Source organism: Dermochelys coriacea, chromosome 13, assembly GCF_009764565.3.
Source record: "Dermochelys coriacea isolate rDerCor1 chromosome 13, rDerCor1.pri.v4, whole genome shotgun sequence".
In the NCBI taxonomy this organism is placed as follows: domain Eukaryota; kingdom Metazoa; phylum Chordata; order Testudines; family Dermochelyidae; genus Dermochelys; species Dermochelys coriacea.
In genome coordinates this window covers 1271702-1285170 of record NC_050080.1, presented here as the reverse complement: position 1 = coordinate 1285170, position 13469 = coordinate 1271702, and the positions used below count along the sequence as shown (strand labels likewise).

Here is a 13469-nt window from a genome sequence, read left to right as displayed (position 1 = left end):
ATGCTTACGGCAGAATGTGCAGGGAGCCAACATAACACTTCACACCAGTCTTATACAACACAGGGTAGTGAGCCTTGGGTGTGCCAGCAAGTCTGTAAATAATGTACATTTTGAAGAGCCTACAACATTTCCATATGCCCAGTTCCAGCTATGCTCATTTTCTTAGTTCTACCCTGTGATGTCAACTACTCAAGAAACATCTTCTAAAGGGCTTGACTACACTTGTGAGTTATAGCGCATTAAAGTAGCCCCGGGCACCCTAACTCACGACCCGTCTACACTGGCAAGGCACTTAGAGCACCTGGACTCTGCAGCTAGAGTACTCCTGGTAATCCACCTCCACGAGAAGCATAACGCTTGGTGGGTCTCAGCTGAAACGCCCCAGAGTCAGTGTGAATGAGGTGTTGCATTACTGCACTCTGATCGGCCTCTGGAAATGTCCCATAATCCCCTTAAATCAAGTGGCCACTCTTGTCATTTTTTTGATCTCGGCTGTAGGAATGTGGATACGCCCTTTCAAAGCTCCCTTTCTGACAGCCAGCATGCTTATCCGCTCCAGGACAAAGCAATCATTAGTGTAGAACCTTGCTTGAGAGGCGGGGGGAAGAGGGATCTGCTGCTGCCTGAATTTACAAGACAGCATACTGACATGCTCTCAGCCCCCCAGAAACCCACCCTCTGTCCCCGCACATACACACAACACACTCCCTGTCACACTCCACCCCACCCATTTGAAAAGCACGTTGCAGCCACTTGCATGCTGGGATAGCTACAACAATGCACTGCTCTCTGTGGCTGTTGCAAGAGCTACTAATGTGGCCATGCCAGCACGCTTGAATCTGACAGTGTGTACACACTGCAGCGCTTTCCCTACTGCACTCTCCGAGGGCTGGTTTAATTTACAGCGCTCTACATCTGCAAGCGTAGCCATGCCCTAATTCTAACCCAGGGAACTAAAGGAGAACTTAAGTATGCAACAATATGGAAATGATTTACTATTTATATTGCTGTAGTGCCTTGAGGCCTCAATCAAGTCAAAGTCCCATTGCGCTAGGCACTGTACAAACATGCAGTAAATGACATTTCCTGCCCCAGAGAGCTAACAATCTAAAATTAAGCTGACAAGGTGGGTGAGGTAATATCTTTAATTGGATCAACTTCTGTTGGTGAGAGAGACATGCTTTCGAGCTTACACAGAGTTCTTCTTCAGGTCTGGGAAACGTACTCTGAGTCACAGCTAAATACAGGGCGGAACAGACTGTTTAGTATAAGAAGTTAATACACATTTCAAGGGGAAGATACCTGTATGGATACAAATGTATGATTTTAAAATTAAAAAAAAAAATTTTGTATTTAAAATCAGATTTTGTAAATACATTTTTTTTAAATAAAACTGATTTACAATTAAATTTGAAATTATTAAGACCTAATCTGTAATATATTCAAATCATTTACATTAAATGAAAATAATTTTCAAGCAGTACATTTATTGTTGAAATTTTAAAGAAAGTCAAACCACTGAACCGGTGGAAGTCACCAGCTAAGCAATAGGAACCAGAGTTTGTTGAAGAGTTAAACCAACTTTTGATAGCAACAGTCTCTTCTGCAGGTGCAGAGAGAATATATTCTTCAGTTCAGTCTATTCAACTAGTTCAGATCAATGACTATTTCATTTAAGTTGAGGAACCAATCAGGAGTTGAAAAAAACAGGATGCTTATTTTCCTCTTCCAAAGTATGAATAAAAATGAGGTCTGAGAGGATGAGATCTATTAGGTCTACCATCTTGAAGGGCATGGTGATCAGAAACTATCAGTTCAGTTTATTAATTACAGATGATACTTCCTTTGTTTAATAAATCAATTAGCTTTAAATGCAAAACATGTTTCAATAAACCTCTCATATATACACAGTACATTTAAAGTAGTTCTGACTAATGAAAAATAATTTTAAAACGCTTTTTGTGCACTAATTGAATTCCAGTTTCCATCCAAATAGAGCTTGATACAAATCACAAGTAAAAAAAAAAAAAAAAATCTAGTAAATAAAAACAACATAATAAAGGAAAAATTAAAATCTGAATAAATAGCTATATAAATGTTTAAATAAATGTATATAAATACAGCATATCCTCCTGGTTAGCCAACAGAATTACCAAATTTAGCATAAAGACTATATTTAGTTGCAAATCAACATGTTGTAATGGTTACCAACCAATAAGAATCAACCTTCCTTTAGGAAAATAACTAAAAAATATAAACACAAAAGAAGATTAAAATCAATTTTTTAAAATTAAGGTTTCCTGCTTGCTAATTTAATTTAAATCATGATTAAACAAGAGTGATTTAAAATAACTTTGATTTAAATCATTTGGACTTAAGTCAACCCACCCTGAAAAGTACCCACTTGGGTTGATTTATTCTTTTCCGCAAAATACTCACCAGCAACTACACACCACACAATAGAAACATTAATCCAGGAACCAATCCCTGCAACAAACCCCGGTGCCAACTCTATACGCATATCTATTCAAGGGACACCATCATAGGACCTAACCAGATCAGCCACACCATGAAGGGCTCATTCACCTGCACCTCTACCAATGTGATATATGCCATCACGTGCCAGCAATGCCCCTCTGCCATGTACACTGGCCAAACCAGACAGTCTCTACGGAAAAGAATAAATGAACACAAATCTAGACAAAGAATTGTAACATTCAAAAACTAATAGGAGAGCACTTCAATCTCCCTGGACACTCAATAACAGACTTAAAAGTGGCCATTCTTCAACAAAAAAACTTCAAAAACAGACTTCAACGAGAAACTGCAGAACTGGAATTAATTTGCAAACCAGACACCATCAAATTAGGCCTGAATAAAGACTGGAAGTGGCTGCGTCACTACAAAAAATAATTTTCTCTCTGTTGATACGCACACCTTCTGTCAACTGTTGGGAATGGGCCACATCCACCCTAATTGAATTGGCCTCGTTAGCACTGACCCCCCCACGTGGTAAGGCAACTCCCATCTTTTCATGTGCTGTATATTTATACTTGCCTACTGAATTTTTCACTCCATGCATCTGATGAAGTGGGTTTTAGCCCACTAAAGCTTATGCCCAAATAAATTTGTTAGTCTCTAAGGTGCCACAAGGACTCCTCGTTGTTTTTGCTGATGCAGACTAACACGGCTACCCCTCTGAAACCTAACAAAATGGTGTAACCCACAGAAATCTGGGAACACGTTTTGAATGCTGGCTGCTTCCTCAACGAATAGGGAAGATGTAAAGAAAGCTGGCTAACTTACTTATTTTAATAATAAAAAGATACCTACTTTGCATGATGTAGAGGCAGAGTAACTTTGTTGCTATGGGGCTCAGAAATCATTTATTAAAGACATTTGAAAGGAATCATCTTAAGGGACAGAGCTCCCTTTGCAAGTGACTGAGATTTGCTCACAATCAGCTCGAAAGAGCCATCAAGAAAAACTATCCATTAGAATGCATCCGATGAAGTGAGCTGTAGCTCACGAAAGCTTATGCTCTAATAAATTTGTTAGTCTCTAAGGTGCCACAAGTACTCCTTTTCTTTTTGCGAATACAGACTAACACGGCTGCTACGCTGAAACCTATCCATTAGTTGTCAATTTAGAATGACTTCTGAAAGCGAGCCCCAAAAGTCCAGCCATCTCTTTCCAACAACCTCTTAATCCTGTTTGTAACACCTGTGTTAAACCAGCCTGCTATCAATCTCATGGCCATAACTGAAAAGAGATCAGCAATTTTAGGTAATGTGAGAGCTAAACATTTAAAAAAAACCCCAAAACCTAAACAACCAAGTATAAGAAAAATTCACAAACACTTCCCCAGAGCTGAGAGTCATACCAGCCAGTGACTACATAGGGAAGAGAACCCGTGCACTTCAGACACATGGATGTAGTTTAAGTCTTAATTCTCGTTTAACTCCTTTCCTCTCCCCTTTCCTGCACTAGGGCACAAATCTTAAAAGGCAGCTTGCTACTGCTTAAGAGGCACAAAAAGGAAAAAGTTGTGAAGTCACAAAAATCTGAAGATTTTTTCCCCACCGCAGATTGACACTGGTTAGTAAGAGCAGGAAATAACTTAAGGTGATGACCCCTGGTAAATATTTGCATGGAAGGGGGATAAAAATTGATCATACCACATCCAGTAAATCCTGCTGTTGTCTGCCTTTGTTTCATGCTGGGGAGTGATGCAGAGATGAATGAAGATATGCCAGTTACTGAAAGACTATACCACAAACAGCTGCCAAAAACTACAGGGCTAGCCTTTAACAGACACTGCAATCTTGCTGTAAGAGACCCATCTCTACCATCAAGATCAAGTTAATAACCAACGCACATGCATCCAATGAAGTGAGCTGTAGCTCACGAAAGCTTATGCTCAAATAAATGTGTTAGTCTCTAAGGTGCCACAAGTCCTCCTTTCCTTTTTGCGGATACAGACTAACACGGCTGCTACTCTGAAACCTGTGTACAGACAGTGGCAGAAAATGCAATGGCAAGAACAGGTTTAAAGGAACTTCTAGAATTGCTAAGACCCATCCACATGGTCAGCTGCACACTTCCCAATACTTTCCCATCTTGCATGTTATCAAAGACTGAAAGGAGAGCAATATCCTTTGTGCTCAGCAGAGCAACCTGAAAGTTCCCAAAGAATCACCTCTAGCAAGGTAAAATCTGAACTGTATCCCAAAATAACTCTGAATTCAAATATATGTTATTCTGTATCTCCTGTGGACTCTCTCATCAAAAGTTGGGTCATTCAGCGCAAGACCAGAAGCCAATGGTCAGTTCAATCCTTGACCTCTCTTCTGAGGATAGGTCTGTTGCAATTAGACACTCATGGCTGGCCAATGCCAGCTGACTCAGGCTAAGGGGCTATTCAATTGCAGTGTAGACATTTGAGCTCAGACTGGAGCCCAGGCTCTGGGACCCTAACAAGGTGGGAAGGTCCCAGAGATCGGGCTGCAGCCCAAGCCCACACCTCTACACCACAATTAAACAGCCATTTAGCCTGAGCCTGATTTAGCTTGCACAGCCACGCATGGATTTTTAATTGCAGTGTAGATATACCTTGAGACTGCAAAAAGGAAGCCTGTTACAGTGTTTTTTGTGAGACATAGATACAATCGTTAGACATGCATGTGAGAACCAGCAACTCTCTTCACATACGCAAGCAAGTCAGTAAGACAGGATGGAAAGTGATGCTTATTTCCATTTTGTATTGTTTTGCTCTGGTTTGTTTCTCCTGGGCCTTTTACAAGCTTTCCAGTCTACAGGAGAGGAGGGAGACTGCCCATGGAAAGGCAGAGTTCAGGGTCATATTTCAAGTTCATTCTCTGAGCTTCAGGGCATACACTCCTGATGAACTGGGCAATGATGAACCTTGCAAGCATTCCAAACAGCCTACAATGGCTGGTGCTATGGACTATTACTTTAACCAGAAGGAATGACCAGAGTTGAAGTTACTGGGAACAGCTTATCAGTTGCAGGAGATGCACTGGGGTAATAAGGTTGTAAATACTCACCAAGTCCACTGCTTCTCAAGCTGCACTAATTGACTTCAGCCTCACATGCATTCATTACACAGCAAATGTATGGTAACTTATCTGAATACCATCATGCACCTTCACTAATAGAGACAGATCGCACAATGAGCAAAGCTTAGCAAATTTAACAAGAGCTATCATTTAAGAACATAACCCCAGCCAGTGCAGCTTTACTCCATTGATTCCAGCTTTCACTACTTCCTTTAGTTTCACAAATGCAGTCTATCTAAAATCAAAGCAGTTTGTAATTTCTACATACAGCAGTGAAATCTGCATCTGAGCAGGATTAAAGACATCTCCCCTTCTCCCCTCCAGAGACAATTGAAAGAGATGTCTGGAAATAACTGGAGTTGGCTCTGCCCCCTTAATTGCCACTGTAATTGGAAACTAGACACAGAGGGTATGGGCACAGCATTTCTGGGCAAAACCTGCAGCAATATTTAATCACTGGTTTAGACCATCTGCAACTGTTTTGCAGCAGCGCATAAAGTTTATGGGTTCCTGAGCTCTGTATAAACAGCCAGGTGCTGGAGTCAGTTTAATTGTATTCTCTGCTCCAAGAGATTCCTTTTTCCATTTTGACCAGCACTTGGTGCAGAATTAAAGACATAGTTCCTGAAATCGTCCATGCCAAATTTGGCACTGAGGGAGCACAGCTTCTTGATTAAGTAGGGACACATTAACTGTTGAGAGAAGAAATCTGAAACAATATAAGGAAAGGAATTATTATGGTTTGTGATGGGGAAAGCAAAGACGACCAAGGGACTGTGTAGAATGGCCACAATAGAACAAGGCTTTTTATTTGTCCGGTGGAGAAAAAGTGTAGCTACCCCCCAATAATCATGTACTAGGAGGCACCTCTGGAGCAGGATTATCCAACATTATCAAGATGGTTTATCCCACTAAATCTATTTCCTTTGCTTGCAGGGGTGAGAATCAGTGGACTTTGATCCTTTCCAGCTTCTGTTTCTATCAAAACAGAAGAACAGCCATACTGGGTCAGATCAAAGGTCCATCTAGCCCAGTGTCCTGTCTTCTGACAGTGGCCAATGCCAGGTGCCCCAGAGAGAAGGAACAGAACAGGGAATCACCAAGTGATACATTTCTTGTCACCCATTCCCAGCTTCTGGCAAACAGAGGCTAGGGACACCATCCCTGCCCATCCTGGCTACTAGCCATTGATGGACCTATCTTCCATGAATTTATCTAGTTCTTTTTTGAACTCTGTTATAGTCCTGGCCTTCACAACATCCTCTGGCAAGGAGTTCCACAGGTCAACTGTGTTGTGTGAAAAAATACTTCCTTTTGTTTGTTTTAAACCTGTTGCCTATTAATTTCATTTGGTGACCCCTAGTTCTTGTGTTATGAGAAGGAGTAAACAACACTTCCTTATTTACTCTCTCTACACCAGTCATGATTTTAATAGATCTCAATCATATCCCCCCTTAATCTTGCCTTTTCCAAGCTGAAAAGTCCCAGTCTCATTAATCTCTCCTCATATGGTAGCTGTTTCATACCCCAAATCATTTTTGTTGCCCTTTACTGAACCTTTCCCAAGTCAATATATCCTTTTTGAGATAGGGAGACCACATCAGCATGCAGTATTCAAGATGTGGGCGTATCATGGATTTATATAGAGGCAATATGATATTTTCTGTATTATCTATCCCTGTCTTAATGATTCGCAACATTCTGTTCGCTTTTTTGAATGCCAATGCACTCCGAGTGGATGTTTTCAGAGAACTATCCATGACTCCAAGATCTCTTTCTTGAGTGGTAACAGGTAATTTAGACATCATCATTTTATATATATAGTTGGGATTATGTTTTCCAATGTGCATTACTTTACATTTATCAACACTGAATTTCATCTGCCATTTTGTTGGCCAGTGACCCAGTTTTGAGAGATCCCTTTGTAGCTCTTCGCAGTCTGTTTGGGACTTAACTATCTTGAGTAGTTTTATAACCTCTGGAAATTTTGCCACCTCACTGTTTACCCCTTTTTCCAGATCATTTATGAATATGTTGAATAGGACTGGTCCCAGTACAGCCCCCTGGGGGACACCCCTATTTACTTCTCTCCATTCTGAGAGCTGAGCATTCATTCCTACCCTTTGTTTCCTATCTTTTAACCAGTTACCAATCCATGAGAGGACCTTCCCTCTTACCCCATGATAGCTTACTTTGCTTAAGAGCCTTTGATGAGGGACCTTGTCAAAGGCTTTCTGAAAATCTAAATATTAGATATCCACTGAAATAGGAATTCAAAAGGTTTAGAGAAATCAGAGATGATATCAAATATTCCCAAGTAGATGTAAGCAAGCCCACCCCTCCGGAGTAGAATAGAATCAAACAGGGACCTATCTTTCATTTTCAAACAAGAAAAACATGAGGAATAAATTGTCCTTTCCAGAACAGCTGTTGAAAGAAGCAAACTGAATGAAATACAACCCAACTTTGTATTTTATAACATCTTCATACATACAAATTGCACCACAAAATACTTGGAATAAATAACAGAGCCTGAGAAAACTAAGAAAGTAGAAACCAGTGAGAAATGAATGTTTTCCACTTAGGACTGGAAATTGGATGGAAAGTTGGTAAAGTGGAGAGACACAAGAACAGCAGAGGGAAAGGATCTCGTATCAACAGAAGCGAGATTAGTACTGACAGTCAGCACAGACAGATGGCTGGATGGATAGGAAGGGGATTGGAAACAGGCAAGTTCAGAGACACTGGAAGAGCAAGTCCACAAAGAGTTTTAGAAAGGAAGGATTTGCTGAACTTGATCTGAAAAAAACATACCCCCGTGGAGCTGTCAGAGGATGGGGTCGCATTTTGTTGAATATGCGAGAAGGTAAGCAGCACTCTGCACTTCCTGGAGTTTGGAGAGCTGGGAGATTCGGATGCCAGAGTGAAGTGAAGGCAAAGGAAGAATCAGCACAGGCAGGATCCCTTCCACATCCTTCAAGAATAACTCACTCATGTGGAAAGGAAAACACAGAAACTAGCTAGAGTCAATGGAAGTTTTTCCTCTCCGCCTCAAAGTAACAGTACTAAACAGAAATTTAAACACACCCTAACTCATGGGTGGCCAACCTGGGGCTCCGGAGCCACACGCAGCTCTTCAGAGGTGAATATGCGGCTCCTTGCACAGGTGCTGACTCCAGGGCTGGAGCTACAGATGCCAACTTTCCCAGGTGCTGTGCAGTGCTCACTGCTCAACCCCCTGCTCTGCCCCAAGTCCTGCCCCCACTCCACCCCTTCCCCCAAGCCTGCCATGCCCTCGCTCCTCCCCCCGCCCCACCAGAGCCTCCTGTGCATTGCAAAACAGCGGATTGCGGCAGGCGGGAGGCAGGCATGAGGAGGCCCTGATTGGCGGGGCTGCTGGTGGGCGGGAAACGCTGGGGGCTGCGAATGGGGGGTGCTGCTGACATATTACTGTGGCTCTTTGGCAATGTTCATTAGAAATTCTGGCTCCTTCTCAGGCTGGCCACCCCTGCCCTAACTAATGGGCTGCCTGTGTCACAGCCAAATAAATAGAGCATATTCACAAGTACTCCCTCCCCTAGAGGTCAGAACAAATCCCACTTCCAGAAAGTTCTAAGGACTGCAGAAATAATCTACCTGAACATCTCTTAAACTGGAGTTTTATACTTATGTATATGTTGGCGAATACATTAAAGTGTCTTTTGGTTTCATACTGTAATGAACTATTAGGCAAAGAACTAGTCTGTTCAAGAATGAAACTCCAAGTCCTTAGTAGCATGTGTGTGGAAATGCCTGAAGAGGGATGACTATAAATCACCACACACGGTCTCATTCAGTTGCCCATAGCACAGTATACCGGGCTCACTGCAGTCAGAGGAAATAAGTGATTTGCTACATCTGACCAGAAAAAGTTCAAACGTTCTCTGATAAGGCTATCCTGGTTGTAGACCAACAAGAGAACAAACTTCATGAAATAATACACACTACTCAAGAGGAGGGAACTGGATTTAAAAGGAGCTGGATAAAATACACTCAAAAGTGACTTCTGCAATGTAATGGCGGACAGTAATGAAGACGGGGCTGTGAAATCAGCATAGGCTCTATTCAGGAAAAGGATTTAGGACAACTGTGGACAATAACTTAAAGCTACATTTTCAACAGTTAAGAAAGCAAGAACAATTGGAGATATCAACAGAGTACAAATGTGTTGCAGTGGTTACCCAACCTACTGGGTAAAGCTTGAGGCACCATATTTTAGGAATTAGAAGACACCCACAAGAAAGCAGCATGGGACGTCAGGGACCACAGACACAATATTAGGAATTTTTTTTCATATTTGTTGGAAGAGAGATTAGATTTCTGCATCACATCCACTTCTAAAGTTGAGGGCTATGAGAAGGTAAATGAACACTATTCAAGAGGATAATATAGTAGACTAAGAACCAAAAGGTCACAAACTGTACATAGGAAAAGACCTGATGCCAAGTGTATGAGGGAAGTTTTATTGTTAAGAATGGTCAGTAGGATTATCAGATTAAGTCTTTTAAAAACAAATATTTCCTGCGTCACAAACTGCACCACAGCATATTAGAAATAAAGGATTTTAGAAATCTAATGTTCTTTTCACCATTAATGTTGACATTTACTTTTTGCGTTTCATTCATCTGGAATAACAAAAATAGACTTGTCAGTTTCACTTTCCTGCTACAATATCTGAGGAGCAAACACTACAGGAAAAAAATAAAATGTAGATAGATTGTGATTAAAAACAACATCAAGGAAGCGTGAAGACGTTGCCATTGATCTTGTAAATTTTCTGCCGAAAGTGACCTAGCAGTGTCCCATTACTGTGTGGAACAGACCCAAGGCACAGAAAGACACTGCCCTGTGGGGACACACAAACAAACATTGGACAGTTAAGAGAAAGGCAGGCAGGACCTGCGACAAGGACACGCAGGTGGAAAGATCTACATATGCCCCACAAACCCTCTATATGGGGGGCGGGGGGGGTGGAGAAAGGTCAATTTGTGGATCCAAGAACTTTGCGACTTTGCCACAGGACCAATGGGAATGTCTCGAGGACGGACTATGAGCCCGCCCTGGATAGCCGGCAAGGTAAGTCACAATTTAAGGCAAACTGGTGGCGCAGATTTCTACATTGCTTTCCGCTGAAAACACAGAGAGTTGTCCTGGGGGGGACCCCCAAGCTACACCCCACCCCGGAAGGGTCCACGAGGAACGCGGGGGTTTCGTAAGGAGGGTTCATTTCCAGCAGCTTCGCCTCGCAGCTCTTGGCAGCCTCAGCGGCCGCTCAAAGGCGCAGCACGCGGTAGCGCCTCGGGCGGTCGAGGCAGGGCACGCCGGGGTGACCCCAAAGGCGGGGGCGGGCCACCGGCGGGGGTGTCGCTTCCCCAACGCGCAGCGGGGGTCACGGCGATGGAGTCTCCCCCGCCCCGCCCCCCCCCCATGGCACGCGGGGGGGGCTCGGGTGCTCCAGCGGCTGGGGAAGTCCCACTTCCCCCCCCCTCCAACACGGGCCCCGGCCCCGCACGCGAGGTGACACCCCCCGCCCAGGCTACGGCACCGGGAGTGGGGGGCTGGGACCCTGTGAGGCCGGAGCGCCCCGGCCCCGGCCCCACCCCCACGGCCGCCCCTCACCTGGTAGCTGAGCAGCTCACCCACGTCCATGACCCCCGCGCAGCGGCACCCGGCAACTGCCGCAAAACCGGAGGGATGGACAACACGCTGCCGTAAAGCGCGGTGCAAAAAAAAAAAAAGGCAGCTTCCCCTCGGGGCAAGCGGGAGCCGCGCTGCCGTAAAGCGCGACGGGGGGGCACGCCACACTGCTGTGAATCCTGCAGGAGCGCGAGTTACGTGCCCTCAAACGCGCGCGGTCGAGGGGCGGGGCCGTGCTGGGCAGAGGGGGGCGGGGCTGATGGGCGGGGCCGTGCTGGGTGGGCGGGGCCGAGGGCGGGGCCATGCTGGTTGCAGGGGGCAGGTGGGGCACTGGGGTGGGGCCGTGCTGGGCAGAGGGGGGCGGGGCTGATGGGCGGGGCCGTGCTGGGTGGGCGGGGCCGAGGGCGGGGCCATGCTGGTTGCAGGGGGCAGGTGGGGCACTGGGGTGGGGCCGTGCTGGGCAGAGGGGGGTGGGGCTGATGGGCGGGGCCGTGCTGGGTGGGCGGGGCCGAGGGCGGGGCCATGCTGGTTGCAGGGGGCAGGTGGGGCACTGGGGTGGGGCCGTGCTGGGCAGAGGGGGCTGGGGCTGATGGGCAGGGCCGTGCTGGGTGGGCGGGGCCGAGGGCGGGGCCATGCTGGTTGCTGGGGGCAGGTGGGGCACTGGGGTGGGGCCGTGCTGGGCTGGGCTAGCAGCCATCTGCTTTGCCCTGCCCTGCCCTGCCCTGCCCTGTCTGAGTGGGGGGGCGCTAGCTAGCCCTTTGCACCCCTCCCCACAACATGTGCTAATAATTAACGGGGCCTGGCCCATGAGCCATTTCTGGCCCAGCTTCCGCCTGGCACCCACTCAGCTTCCACATTGCCCCGCGCGTTTTCCTCTGAGCGCGGGCGGCACGGCGCGGCCCCTGTTAGACAGCGGGGGCAGAGCCAGGGGGCAGGCCCATGGGAGGTTCTCACAGGGATTTCGGTGCTGCAGCGCCTCGCTGCCAGGCGCCTGGCAGCCCCGTGGCACTCACAGCCCCAAGGTAGGTGCCCAGGCTCTCCTGGGAGGTGTGGGAAGAGGTGAGCACCTAAGAAAGGGATTCATGGAAACCAGCAAACTGAATGGGGAGCTGCCAAAGCCAGCCCAGGTGAAATGCAGGGCCAAGGCACCAGGCCTAGGGCCCATGTCTTCAGGGGTATATGGCACCTAAGTGCCATTGATCTTGGCATTAGGCACCTGACTGACGGGCTGGAGGGAGGCGCCTCTCTCTTCTTGAGATTCCCAGCTGTAAACCCTCTCCTGGAGTCAGCCCGTTCCTATGAAGGGAGCCAATAGTCAATGGTCAGGGAACTCTCCAAGGAATCTGGGAGACCTGTTCTGCCTGATTGGGTGGTGGGACTTGAACTCAAGTCTCTTATGGTATATTTTCGCTGCAATTAGACACCTGCGGGTGGCCCATGCCAGCTGACTTACTTGTAGACCTTCTGGCCTGGGCTCCAGCCTGAGCTCTGGTACCCTCCCATCTCACAGGGTCCTGGCTAGATCCTCAGCTTGAACACAAGCCTGCACACATACACTGCATTAAACAGCCCCTTAACCTTAGTCAGTTGGCATGGGCCAGCCACAGGTTTTTAATCCAGTGTAGACAGACCCTTACAGCCCAGAGGAGTGCCCTGAGCACCAGGCCATTGGGTCTCTCTCAGGATTGCCTGTTGAATCTGATCCATTTTGTGTAAAGAATTAAACATTAATTGAGAGAGAAACGGGGTGGGGGGTGAGAGATGAATACTCTATAGTCCAGTGATCAGGGTATTCACAGGGGAGACTCAGGCTCAAGTCCCTGCTTTAATGAATATTTAGCTATTTATACAACACTTCAGCAGGAGAGCTTGAGTAAGCCCTACCCCAGCCTTGCCAGTAGTCTGGTGATCAGGACCCTCAGCTGGAATGGGGAAGAACCAGGTTTGATTCCCCACCGTGCCTCAGAGCAGGAATTGAACTCCCTCCTCCCAAGAGAATGTCCCAACTGGCTTTTTGCACAGGTTAGGCATACGCTGAGCAACGCTAACAGATCAGACAAGATAGGTGGAGGAATGCCCAGCGTGAGTGAGAATCCGGTCAGGGTTTAGGCCTGAGCTAGGGTGCCAAGCATCTCGGTGACCTCAGGACTTAGGTGACTTTGCCAGTGCTCAGCAGGGGAGTTAGGTGGCAGTGAAGTGGTGGTTTTGTGAAAA

General features: G+C 46.1%; 1 protein-coding gene across 1 annotated transcript in view; it reads right to left on the bottom strand.

Annotated features, from left to right (window-relative positions):
- The window catches only part of CTNNBL1 (catenin beta like 1), a 101269-nt gene extending 89813 nt beyond the window's left edge, over positions 1-11456 (bottom strand). Inside the window, exon 1 of the mRNA XM_038369424.2 lies at positions 11238-11456. Coding sequence (XP_038225352.1) covers positions 11238-11267 — 30 coding nt within the window. The 5' untranslated portion in view covers positions 11268-11456. The remainder of the gene's footprint in view (positions 1-11237) is intronic.
- Positions 11457-13469: the final 2013 nt, after the last annotated feature.